Here is an 11,956-nt window from a genome sequence, read left to right as displayed (position 1 = left end):
AACATTGGTCATCGGAATAGTAGAACGTACAGACTATCTAAAGTGAGGGTGTTATAGAATGCCAACACATAGCATGCATTAAGATCACAAGAGATTGAATCAAAGAATAAAATACCCAATGTATTAAATAAAATCAAATCAGATCCATAATAAAATTGAGTGCTACTCCCTAACCCTAGAATAAAGAACCTACTCACCCATGTTGAGCTTTACAATCAAATTTATAAAAAGATAAAGAGAAGACATAAGAAGAAAATAGAGTGAAAGAACCCAGAAAGAGAGTTGCAGCCTTGGACTTTTATAACTTCAGCTGAAAATCCCTTCTAGCAATCTTGCAGATCTTGTTTCTCCTTTGCCTTTCTTGAGGTTGAGGTGCATCCTTGAATGTAAATTGGCTCTTAAATGTTAATTCTCTACTTTCCTCAATTCTTGACTTGTTATATTTATATCTGATGTAAAAACCCTCATTTCAGAGTTCTAGAAGCATTAGGAGTCCATCCGGGTCGAGTTGGAAGTAAGAAAAATCGCATCAAAACTGCTATTAGGGGACTTTACACGGGTCGCGTAGTGATACATGCCTCGTGTAAATTTCTACCACTTCGTTTTTCAAGTTTTCTTCAGTCCAGAGAGTTGCACGGGGTCTAGGAAGTTACACGGGGTAGGTTACACGGCCTGTGTAATGCTTCTTGCACTGTATTCTTCACGTTTTGACCTCCAAATCTTTTTCAAACTCATCTTTGATTCTAGAATCACATAAAAACACCTAATAAAAATATAGAAATTAATGAATTGAGTTGGATTAACATGTTTTCTAAAATAATAATGAAAACACATAAAAATAAACATAAAAAGAGATTAAATGCTAACAAAATGCAATGAACACTAACCTTAAATGTCTATATAATTTGACGTAATAAGGGGATGAGACAGTTATAAGCTTATTATTATTATTTATGTATTAATAATAAAGAGCTCAAAGCTTATAACATGAAATGTTGCCTCAAAAAAGAGATGAAGAACTAGGGTCACTGTAAGCTAAGTAATTGCATTAACCATTAGTGATTTAAGTCACATCATCTATCTTGCATGCCAGATGTGATTCTAATGTGAAAGAGTAGAAAAGTGAATTCAAAGTTAGATATTGGAGTGTCTGAATTGTCATCTATATGGTATTTAATAAAGATATATGCTCCATGGGAAAGGAGTAAATACTATAACATGTGATTCATAACACACGTGCCATTTGTGTCCATCAAGGGGAATGCAAGTGTGATCTCTACCTGATATTATGTGAGACCTTAAAGGTTATAAGTAATCTTTAGCTAGTACCCTCATGACTCTAATCAGTTACTTGAAACTTAGCTTAATGTTTGCTATCTTAGGGTGTTGCCAAAGGACTATGAAAGATTCAATCAAGAGGGGCATTCCTAGAAAAGAAAGTTAAATTAAGGTTGATAATATCGTGAAAAGAGAAAGATCATTAGAATTTTCACATTAATATATATTCATAGGATAGCCAATTATATTTATCTTTGCAATAAAAACATAATTATGAACTTAGGATATACGAATGAGATAGAAAGAGGTTTGAATATAATAAATGATCTAAGGTGTTGCATGCTACATCTATTTTAAGCTCCATCAATCGAGATACTATATTATTCTAACCGGCAAATGGCAACCAAGCTCTCGAAGTATGCACTGGTGTCACAGTTTATTTGTGAAGTATGAATATTGCAGAATTTGAAATGAGAGTTGACCTATCATATGTGAGTGGGAGATGTTGGAAATATGTTTTAGGTCATCTATATTGATCAACCGGATCCATTAGACTTAAAATAAATACCAAGAACAATCGCATGAAAAGTCAAGTATATTGCCAAAAGATATAACCGCATAAAGAAATACAACTCCTCTTAATAATTATATATATTAAGTGATGCAACAATTGGCCAAAAAGTGCCATCACTTTATGAATAGCCAAGCTTTTATCTTCATTATATATAGAAGAGAGAAAAAAACAAGCACATACAAGAAGTGTGTGCCAACATTAGCATTAGAAGACCCTCTTTTGATTCATTTACAAATCATTCTTTTTTTTTGTAAATAAGGTACACATCTAGACTGTGAATTAATTTATATACTTCATGGTATTCATATGATTATATTGTAAACTAGTGAAATAAATATGTTGAAGATCTTAGGATTGTAAGAACATGGGTTAGGATCCATATATTTGAATCAATGTGTTGCATCTTTATATTTTTCTTCACTATTCCATGTTTATATTAGTTTGCCCCGTGAAGTTCAATAGCCGAAGTTTCCCTATTCATGGAAATTACAAACAGGGCTATTACATCAATGAAAATACAAACAAACCAAAATTTTTCATGAGTCGCAGTCTCCATTTTGATAGCACCCTTTCATTGCAGACATGAGTGGATTTTGAAATAAATGGGAGGTTTTTACTACTGATTTTTGAAGAGAGAGAAAAAAAAATATGCCAGTGATAGATGCAAGAGGAAGAAAGAAAGTTTAGGAGAGAGAATTGCTAAATTAATGAAAGAGAGAGATTTAAATGTTTGTCAATGTGCTTTATTTATTTATTTTTTTTTTAACATGTGACAGCATGTGCTTGCTACATCAAATTCTTACCAAAGCTCTTAACATATTCTGGTTGGCCACTTCAATTTGGTAAGTGAAGTTTTCATTGTTGTTGCTATTGTAGTTGCTTGATGCCTTAAATATATATTGATTCAGTAACTCACTACTATAAGCAATAGTTGTCTATTCACGTCTTATAATCACTTAAACAAAAGATTTTTTTCAGTTATATTTACTGATTATAGCTCCCTTTTTTCATAAGTATATATATTTTTATTTAAATTTTAATTATATTTAAATTTTAAATATTTTAATTACATTTTTTATTTTCAAATTTATTTAAAATATAAAATAATTTGAAATATTACAAATTTTATATTTTCTAAAAAAATTTTTATATGTACTATGCAAAGTCCCGCATAATGCATGGGCTTTTTGATGAGCATTCAATAATTGTCAAAAGAAATATGTACATACCAAACTAAAATCTCGTAACTATATTAGGCGTACCACTTAAATCTTCCTTTATCACTTCTAACAAAAAATTAAACTTGATTGAATTATTGGCACTAAATTTTTCACAACACAATAATTATGAATCTACAAGACATACCAGATGTTATAGGTGCAATGGGGAACCTATAGCTACAACACCCATGACCTAACTACAATGCAATTATTGATGAGCGACTTCCAAGTCCCATATACATGGATCATAATTACTCGTCAAGAAACTCAAAAGTTATAAATGGATCATGACTAATAGAGTGTATAATTTAGTTTATAAATTCAAAATAATATTAAAATAAATTAAAAATTAAAAATAAATATCCTTCTAATTATCTATTTATTGTAAAATTATTATTTAATTAAATAAATAATTATATTATTATAATAATTTTTAAAAAAATCAATACTACCTTCATTATAAGTGTACAATTAATCGATTCAATATCAATTAATTCAATACCAAAATCAAATTAAACCGATTCAAAAAACTGAAAATTAAAATTTATAAAAATTTCAAACCGAACTAAACCCATAATATAGATATAACCAAATTGAATCAAATCAATAAATATTAGTTCAGATCATTTTAACCAATCAGTCCTTTTGAAATCACAGAGGAACCAATACTCAAAAGTGCAAATGCATTCAACAAAAAATTAGTGAATCATCCAGAAAATCGACATAAATCTTGAACAAACACATTCAAAACTTCCAAAACTCACAAATGAGTGAATCACAACCCAGAAAATAGACAGAAATCTTCAACGACAAACAAGAACAAAACCTTAAACAAACCAAGTACCAATATGCCAAGTAACCACAAATCTAAAAAACCCAAATCTCAAACGCAGCAAAAAGAACACAGATCAACAAACCCAAGTCCCAACCCAAAGACCTTGAGATCTCTAGACAGTAGCAGAGGAAGCGTCACTAAATGTAACATCAAATTAGAGGCACAGACCACCCTACTCAATGTGGAGGTGCAGGTTAGGCATGTAAAGGCCAAGGATGGAGCATCATTGGGACTCGGGTCAAAAAGTAAGGAATATGCAATGGCAAGGAGGTGAGACATGCGGGAGGAGGTGAGACATGGCCGAGGAAAGAACAATGAGAAATAAAGAGGGAGGAGCTTCGATCGACGATGGCTGACTTGACTGTGAGATGGTGAGGAGCTGAGGAGGTGTGATCTATGAAAGGGATTTGAACCTTTGGCTTGTGGGAAGTGGAAAATAACTGAAGGGACAAAGGTTACCTTGTATATACATATATGGGAGGGTAAAAGGACACTATTTTGTAATTCAGTTGGGTTCAGTTTTTATTGGTTTTTGACTTAAAAACTAAACTGAACTAAAAAGCAAAAACCTATAAAATTCAAAATCGAAAACAATTACGTAGATATGAGAAAATTTAAAAAAACAATAGTAATTGAATAAAATTTATAAATTGCTTAAAATTTATGCTTTTTGCGTGCTTATTACGTCGAAAAGGGATTACTTTTGTACTTTGCACTAAATCTGAATTAAGAAATTAGAGAAGAGCTTTTAACTTTTGCAAAATGAAAAATAATTAATTAAATTTAATTTATTATAAATTCAAGATATACGTTATATCTGAAACAGGATAGCCGATAATTTCCTCAAGCAAATATGAGGACCAAATGCAGAAAAACCAAGTCAAACATGCGTCTTTCTTCGAAATTTCTATTGGAATATTATTCTGCAAGTTGGTTGGGCGGCTATGCTTAATAATTGCCATTCACTTTCTCTTAGTTGCTGCTATACACATGTGACATCTCTCTTTTTCCACTGGTGCAAAAATCAAATTTCCATGGCAAAGTTTCTTTATCCTCCCCTTCTCATCAAATTCCTTTCTCTTTTACTTCTTTCATCTACTTGCACTTCAGCTACTAATTACTCCATAAACTGTGGATCAGGATCCATTGTTAGTCTTAATGATGGCCGGACTTTCGCTGGTGATGAAAATTCTGGTTACTTCTCTACAGGAAATGGTGGTTCTATCAGCAACGATTCAGGATTACCTGCAGACACTTCTCCTCTCTATCAAACCGCAAGAATTTTCAGGCAGCCATCACCTTATGAGCTCACAATCACTGATAATGGCACATACTTAGTACGCCTTCATTTCTATGCTTTCAGCTCTAAAGGAACTAATCTTTCTGAGGCTTTATTCAGTGTTTCCACTTCAAAATTCTTGCTCTTATCTAATTTTAGTGTGAAGAACACTAGCCATTTACCAGTGATCAAAGAGTTCTTGCTCACTATAAATGAAGAAAAGCTTAGAATTTACTTCATACCTGCTACAGAGACGTCTTTTGCTTTTCTTAATGCCTTGGAAGTCCTTATTCTTCCTCAGGACTTCATCAAGGATGAATATGCCGTTGCAGTCCCACCCATAGGAACTGGAAATGGTACTTTCCATGGTTTGCTGTCCCATGCTTTCCAGACACTCTATAGGATCGATGTTGGACAGAATACTAATATATCAAATGATCCATTCTGGAGGGACTGGGTGGGGGATGATCCTTACCTACTTCCAGGGTCTTCTGCTAGAAACTGTGCTTTTTATTCTGGTAAGCTTAATCATGCTCCTGGAGCGACGGTGGTTCAAGATATGACCCCAGACCTTGTGTACAGGACTTGCAAAGAAGTGAGCATAGATAGTAGTGTGGCATCAAATTATTCTTATATAACTTGGCGTTTCAATGTGAGGAAGAAAACTAATCATCTCGTTCGCCTTCACTTCTGCGACACTATCAGTAAGTCACCTGGTACTTTGAAGTTTGATCTATACATTTACACAAAATTCAGCCAGCTCGTTAATTCTTCCGAAGTTAATGGCGCTACTTTGGCAGCTCCATTTTTTGCTGATTATGTCATTGAATCTGATGATTCTGGATATATAAACTTCAGTATAGTCCCTAACAATGATTCAGAAATGAAAAAAGCCTTTCTAAATGGAGTGGAGATTATGGAGTTTTTGACAAACACACGCATGAATTTGGGTCATCTCGGACATCCAAGCAAACATCTTGTTCTTGTAATTGGTTTGTCAGTTGGGTGTGTGGTTTTGATTTCCCTTTTGATAATCTTGTTCCTGTTTGTTTTGAGACGTAAGAAAGCTAAGCCTGTTGTAGCTTTGGTTCTGAAGGATGATGTTCCTCCTGGGGGAGGGAGGCCTCACAGTTTGATAACGGAAACAACTGTCAATTCCTTCCCTGTTCCTAGTTTGAATCTCAAGTTAAAGATGTCTTTCTCTGAAATACAGGCTGCTACTAGGGACTTCGACACCGAATTGTTGATTGGTGAGGGTGGGTTTGGTAAAGTTTACAAAGGAACTCTTCCCACTGGAATGAAGGTGGCTGTTAAACGAAGCGATTCAAGCCATGGCCAGGGCCTTCCAGAATTCCAGACTGAAGTTATGGTCCTATCCAAAATTCGCCACCGTCACCTTGTTTCCTTGATTGGGTACTGTTATGAAGGATCTGAGATGATACTGGTTTATGAATTCATGGAAAAGGGGACTCTGAGAGAGCAGCTATACACCTGGAAAGAGAACTCAAACACTGCATCTGTGCCACCTAGATTGACTTGGAAGCAAAGGCTTGAAATCTGCATAGGTGCAGCTAAGGGTCTTCATTACCTTCACACTGGTTCTGATTGGGGAATCATTCATGGAGATGTTAAGTCAACAAACATCTTGCTTGATGAACATTATGTGGCAAAAGTTGCTGATTTTGGTCTTTCACGTTCGGGCCCTCCTAATACAGACCATTGCAGAACGGGTCTGATAGGAAGCTTCGGTTATCTTGATCCTGAATATGTGAGAACTCTTCAGTTAACTGATAAATCGGATGTCTACTCCTTTGGTGTGGTACTTCTTGAAATACTTTGTGCTCGACCTCCTATTGTGAACTCTACCAGGAGAGAGGAAATAAACTTAGCTGAATGGGGGATGTTTTGGCTAAAGAAAGGGGAAATAGAAAAGATTATTGATCCTTCATTGGCTGGTCAGATTAATCCTCACTCATTGAGAAAGTTCGGTGAAATATCTGAGCAGTGCTTGAAGGTAGAAGGGGCTAACAGACCTACAATGCTTGATGTGCACTGGGACTTAGAATATGCACTGCGGCTGCAACAAACTCCAGTGCCCAGAGAACCATATGAGGACAGCAGAACAGATGTTTCATCAAATTTTGTAATGAGTCTGGGCTATAACAGTTTCCCCCGTGAAGATGACTCTGTGCACATTGCCGATGATGCTCACTCAGGCTTGAAGTTCCTTTCCTCCCAATCAATTATGATGGTCCCAGATAATCTTCACAATCAACACATTTAGATGACCAGTGTCTAGTGTCTGCTTACTATATTGTTTTTGGTTATATATATATAATTCGCTTCAACTAGGAATCGAACTTGAGCTCTTATAATTTTGGAGATGACTCCAGTATTATGTACTAAGATAAAGATCACTGGTCTACTATATAGTATCCTTGCAACCTTTAGACCATCTATTAGCATATATTGGTACTCTTGTTTATTCAAGCTGTTGGAAAGTTCAGAGATTAGTTCGGTAAAGTTACTCATTTATCATTAGCTGTAAATTGCCGGAAAGAAATGAGAATCAGGTGTGATTATTGGAAGTAGAATTCAGCATTTATATTATATCTTAATTTTAAAATGGGGAAGAATTGTTCATAATTCTCATATCTGCTGCATATAATCCCAGGAGTCCTACATAGGTGGTGCTAGTGCTCTATTAGACAACAATTTATGTCTATTTCGATGATGGAGCGAGATGTAGGTGGTAATTGATGGACATGCTTTGTTGTTTGTATTTTTTGGATTTTTCTGAGTTGCGAGTCTAGCGATTGAAGAAATTTTTCTAGTTTCTTTCTAGATGGTGGCTTGGATTTTATGGAGGAGAGATTTGGCCAAGTGGACGATCAAAAAGAACGGATTCTTAATTAGGAACAGAGAGGTGGGTGGTTGTCATCACTAAAGAGAGAGGTGGGCAAAAGGGAATGATAAATAATTTTTCAAGTTTTCATTTTGGCTAAAATTACACTGTGAATGTTCCAATTGACTGTAACTGAAAACCAGGACATACTTGACATCAAATAAAAGTTAACTGAGGAGCTAATTTGTAACTTTTATAATTAAAATGAATGTCTATTTCGTCTCATGAAAACACATAATTGAAATTGAGTTTAATTGAGTTAATATTAAAATGTAATTTGTCCAATTAACTCCATCTGAGACTTAAATCAACTAACCAAAAAATATTAGAGGCCTATTTGACTATTCAAACTTATTTGAGAGACCAATTTGAACCTTTTGCAAATTTGATCCTCTGTCGAAAAAGAAAAGCAAATAATTTACTAAAGAAAAATTATTATTTAGTCCTTAAACTAATTTGATTAATAGAAAAGTTGCTCTAAAATAATGAGGATTAGATGAATTAAAAATAAAGAATTAAATAATATATTTTTCAAAATAAATGAATTAAATAATTAATTTTATTAAAATACATAGACTAAATAATAAATTTTCCATTAATCGATCCATCTTTTCCCCTTCACTTGAGTTAGCATCGGAGAGAGACTCCTTTTCTATTTGGAGCAGCAGAAGCAAGATAGGGAAGAGAATACTGGACATATTTTATCACTGTTCTTCTACTTGTCACAGACAACGGTACGTATTACTATTTCTCTTCTCCCTCTCCAATCATGGCAAGGATTGCGAAACCCACCCTTCTTTTTTGTTTTCGTACTTCTTTTGCTGCACAAAAGAGGGGACTAGCTTCATTCAGTTTCTCTTCTACACATTAAGAGCCTTTTTCTCTGTCTTCTTCTTCCCAACTGGAGCTTTCCTCTTCTTCAGACTAAGAAGCAGCTGGGAAATCTTCCAAGTGAGATTATTGTTTCGTGCCAATGATTTCACTTTAGTTGATGAAATTCATCTAAAGCTCGAGTCCTTGATGAAACGAAAAAAAAGAAAACTCAATCAAGCTTTTGGAAAAAATTCAAGCATTGATCATATCCTTATGTCCATAACTGTATGGACATGTCTTTTTTTTATTTTTTTTATACGTTTGGCTCCGATTGAAACTCAACTTAAGAGATAACGACAATATGAACAACTCCATACCATTAAGTTAAAACTCATTAGTAATGTATCCCACCCCTACAGTGAAAATATTAACCTCCTCACCCATTTACCTGTTGAATAAATGTGCGTCATATATGAAAGCTTGAATACAATCTCATTTTAGCCTTGTCCATATGGATGATTGTAAAACTAGATCAATGTTCATTTGTATAATTGGCATCACATTTATATAATCGATATAAATAAATATTATAAAGCTGAGGTATGAAAAAGGATTATTAAAAAAAATTGTCAAGTGGAGTGTCTACTTTTCTTAAATACGGGCATTTCATGTGGCATTTCAAAAATTTTAACATCATTAAATATGACCCTTGACAATACTAAAATTTTCAAGTTACATTTCATTTAAATGTGTCCACATGTTGAATATGTTTAAGTAAGAAATTAACTAATTTAATTTTTTTTTTACAAGCTATGAAATGAGTTTTAAAATTCTGATAATAAATTTTACAAGTTATTAAATGATTTTTAAAATTCCAATCATTAATTTTATAGACAATAAATTTTTACATCATATATATCAAAGCTTTTTAATAGAATGTGACCCTTGATAATATTAAAATTTTCCAGTTACATTTTAAAAGTGTTCACATGTTTAATTCATTTAAGAATTGAACTAATTTAATTTTTTTACAAGTTATCGAATGACTATTAGAATTCAAATCATTAATTTTGTAGATAATATAAAAAGAGAGACCTTTTATATCTTTTAACTCCTCCTCTCTTTGTTGGAACTTAATGCATTCACATTTTGTAGGGTTTTAGGATAATTTTTGGACGTATTTTGCCATTGTAAATAGTTATTATTATTAGAATTATGACTCAAAATTCTTGTGGGATTTAAAGAGACATTTTCCTAATTTGAGTGGGAGAAATATTCATTAATAGGATAGAGAAATATTTCTTATATAAAGTAGAGCTCTTATTTTAGTGTTATTCCTAAATTAAGTGGGACTCCTAATCAGATTAAGATTGAGGGAATTAACACTATAAATAGGATAATAGTGGAAAGAGTTATTTGGCTTTCAGCTCATGGAGTGAGGCTATTGCTCATTGTAGAGAGAGGCCTTGTCAATTGCTGCAGATTTGGTTCTGCCCATTGATACTTTTGCCTATTGCAGTGAAGAGAGACTTCGGTTTAAGGTGGAGAAAGGACATAGAATTTAAGAGGAATGAATTCTTGTCATTGGTAAGAGGGCTCTTACTCATGTAGTTGAAGACACCTTTTGTGTTGTAGTAGTTAAAATAGTAAATATATTGGGTTATGTCTAGAGGAGATTGAGAGGGACTAACTAATATATTTACTATGAGCAGTTTGATGTAATGTGGGTTCTCTTGGGTGTAATTAGGTTTATAGATAGTATAGTTTGAGCTTGTAATGATGTTTATTTATTTGAAAATAGTAAAAGATGGTTTGCCCGTGGATGTAGTCCTATGTGGAGAGGGTGAACCACGTAAATATTAGTGTTTTGTGTGTTTGTTTTATTACTTTGCAGTTTACACACTTCTGCAGTGCACAACAATTATAAATATTCTTAGTAGAGTTTTAACTTAGTTTAGTTTACTTTTATAACTTAATAATTTATTGTTTTTTTAAGGTGTTAAAAGATGTAGAGGGCAATTAAAGAGTAGATTTGGAAGTCTAGGAAGCCTAAAAGCAGTGGGGAATTCCATGTTTTAGAAAAACAGAAAATTACATGAGTTTTAATACTGTTGTGTTTTTAGTCATGTAAATGCAAAAGTATAATGCAAAAGTTGTCAAAACTCAAGCAGTGTTTCTAGACACACAAGCAGTGTAATCTCCAATTTAGCTTGGCCATGCAGAAGCATGAAGAAAAGCACAATCAATGTTTCTACCCGTGTGAAGACATCTTAAGCAAATACATTTGCCTTGTGTAAGACTTATGTTTCACGAAGTTTGTAAGGTGCATATGCCAAAAAAGTTACATGGGTCATGTAATGACAAAACTAAATTTACACAAGTCATGTAAGTTACCCTGAATGCTAACATGGACTACACGAATTCTGCTCTTATAAATTCTTCTTGTACTGTTTCTCTAACCTAATAGGGCTGAATATGACAGTACATAAGAATCTCCTTCATAGTTTTTGCTAAATTTGGAAAGAGAGAGAACCTTTAAAAAATTTATGTTTTCTTTGAAGAAGAGAAGAACAATAACAAAAGAAGCCACCATTTTCCTATGCACCAATTGGATTCAGTCCAGATTTTACCATCTAGATTGATTCTCCATATAGGTTCTTTGATTCTTTGGTTTATTTTCATGTTTATAATAATTTTATAATTTGAACATGAGTGAGTAGATTTTTATAAATTTAAGAGTTGGGATATAATACTCTATTTTAATTTATGGTATTAATCTGATTTGGTTTAATGAAATGACTAGTTGTACTTTGATTCTATTCATTGTGACTTATTTACACTAAACACTTACTTGCGCGTTGCGAAGATATATTTTATTTTTAAAAATTATTAATTAGACTAAATAATAAAAATATAGAGTTTAAATTTAGAAAAAAATATTAGAAATATAAAAAAAAATTAAATTTTAAGAACATATATATCTTGTAAATATTTGTAGAAAATTTTGTTTATCATCTTCACATTCTTTTTTTACTATAACTTTCAAAATGAT

The 11,956-nt window shown here is 33.0% G+C and overlaps 1 protein-coding gene across 1 annotated transcript; it reads left to right on the top strand.

Annotated features, from left to right (window-relative positions):
* The first annotated feature begins 4,851 nt into the window (after positions 1-4,851).
* LOC131178667 (probable receptor-like protein kinase At5g24010) lies at positions 4,852-7,774 on the top strand. The gene has a single exon (XM_058143987.1). The coding sequence runs from the start codon at positions 4,852-4,854 to the stop codon at positions 7,468-7,470; it is 2,619 nt and encodes an 872-aa protein (XP_057999970.1). The 3' UTR covers positions 7,471-7,774.
* Positions 7,775-11,956: the final 4,182 nt, after the last annotated feature.

Source organism: Hevea brasiliensis, chromosome 3, assembly GCF_030052815.1.
Source record: "Hevea brasiliensis isolate MT/VB/25A 57/8 chromosome 3, ASM3005281v1, whole genome shotgun sequence".
NCBI classification, from domain to species: domain Eukaryota; kingdom Viridiplantae; phylum Streptophyta; class Magnoliopsida; order Malpighiales; family Euphorbiaceae; genus Hevea; species Hevea brasiliensis.
This window is presented reverse-complemented; position numbering and strand designations above follow the sequence as displayed.

Coding starts and splice junctions, on each gene's coding strand:
- LOC131178667 (XM_058143987.1), top strand. CDS start 4,852: ATGCTTAATAATTGCCATTCACTTTCTCTTAGTTGCTGCTATACACAT.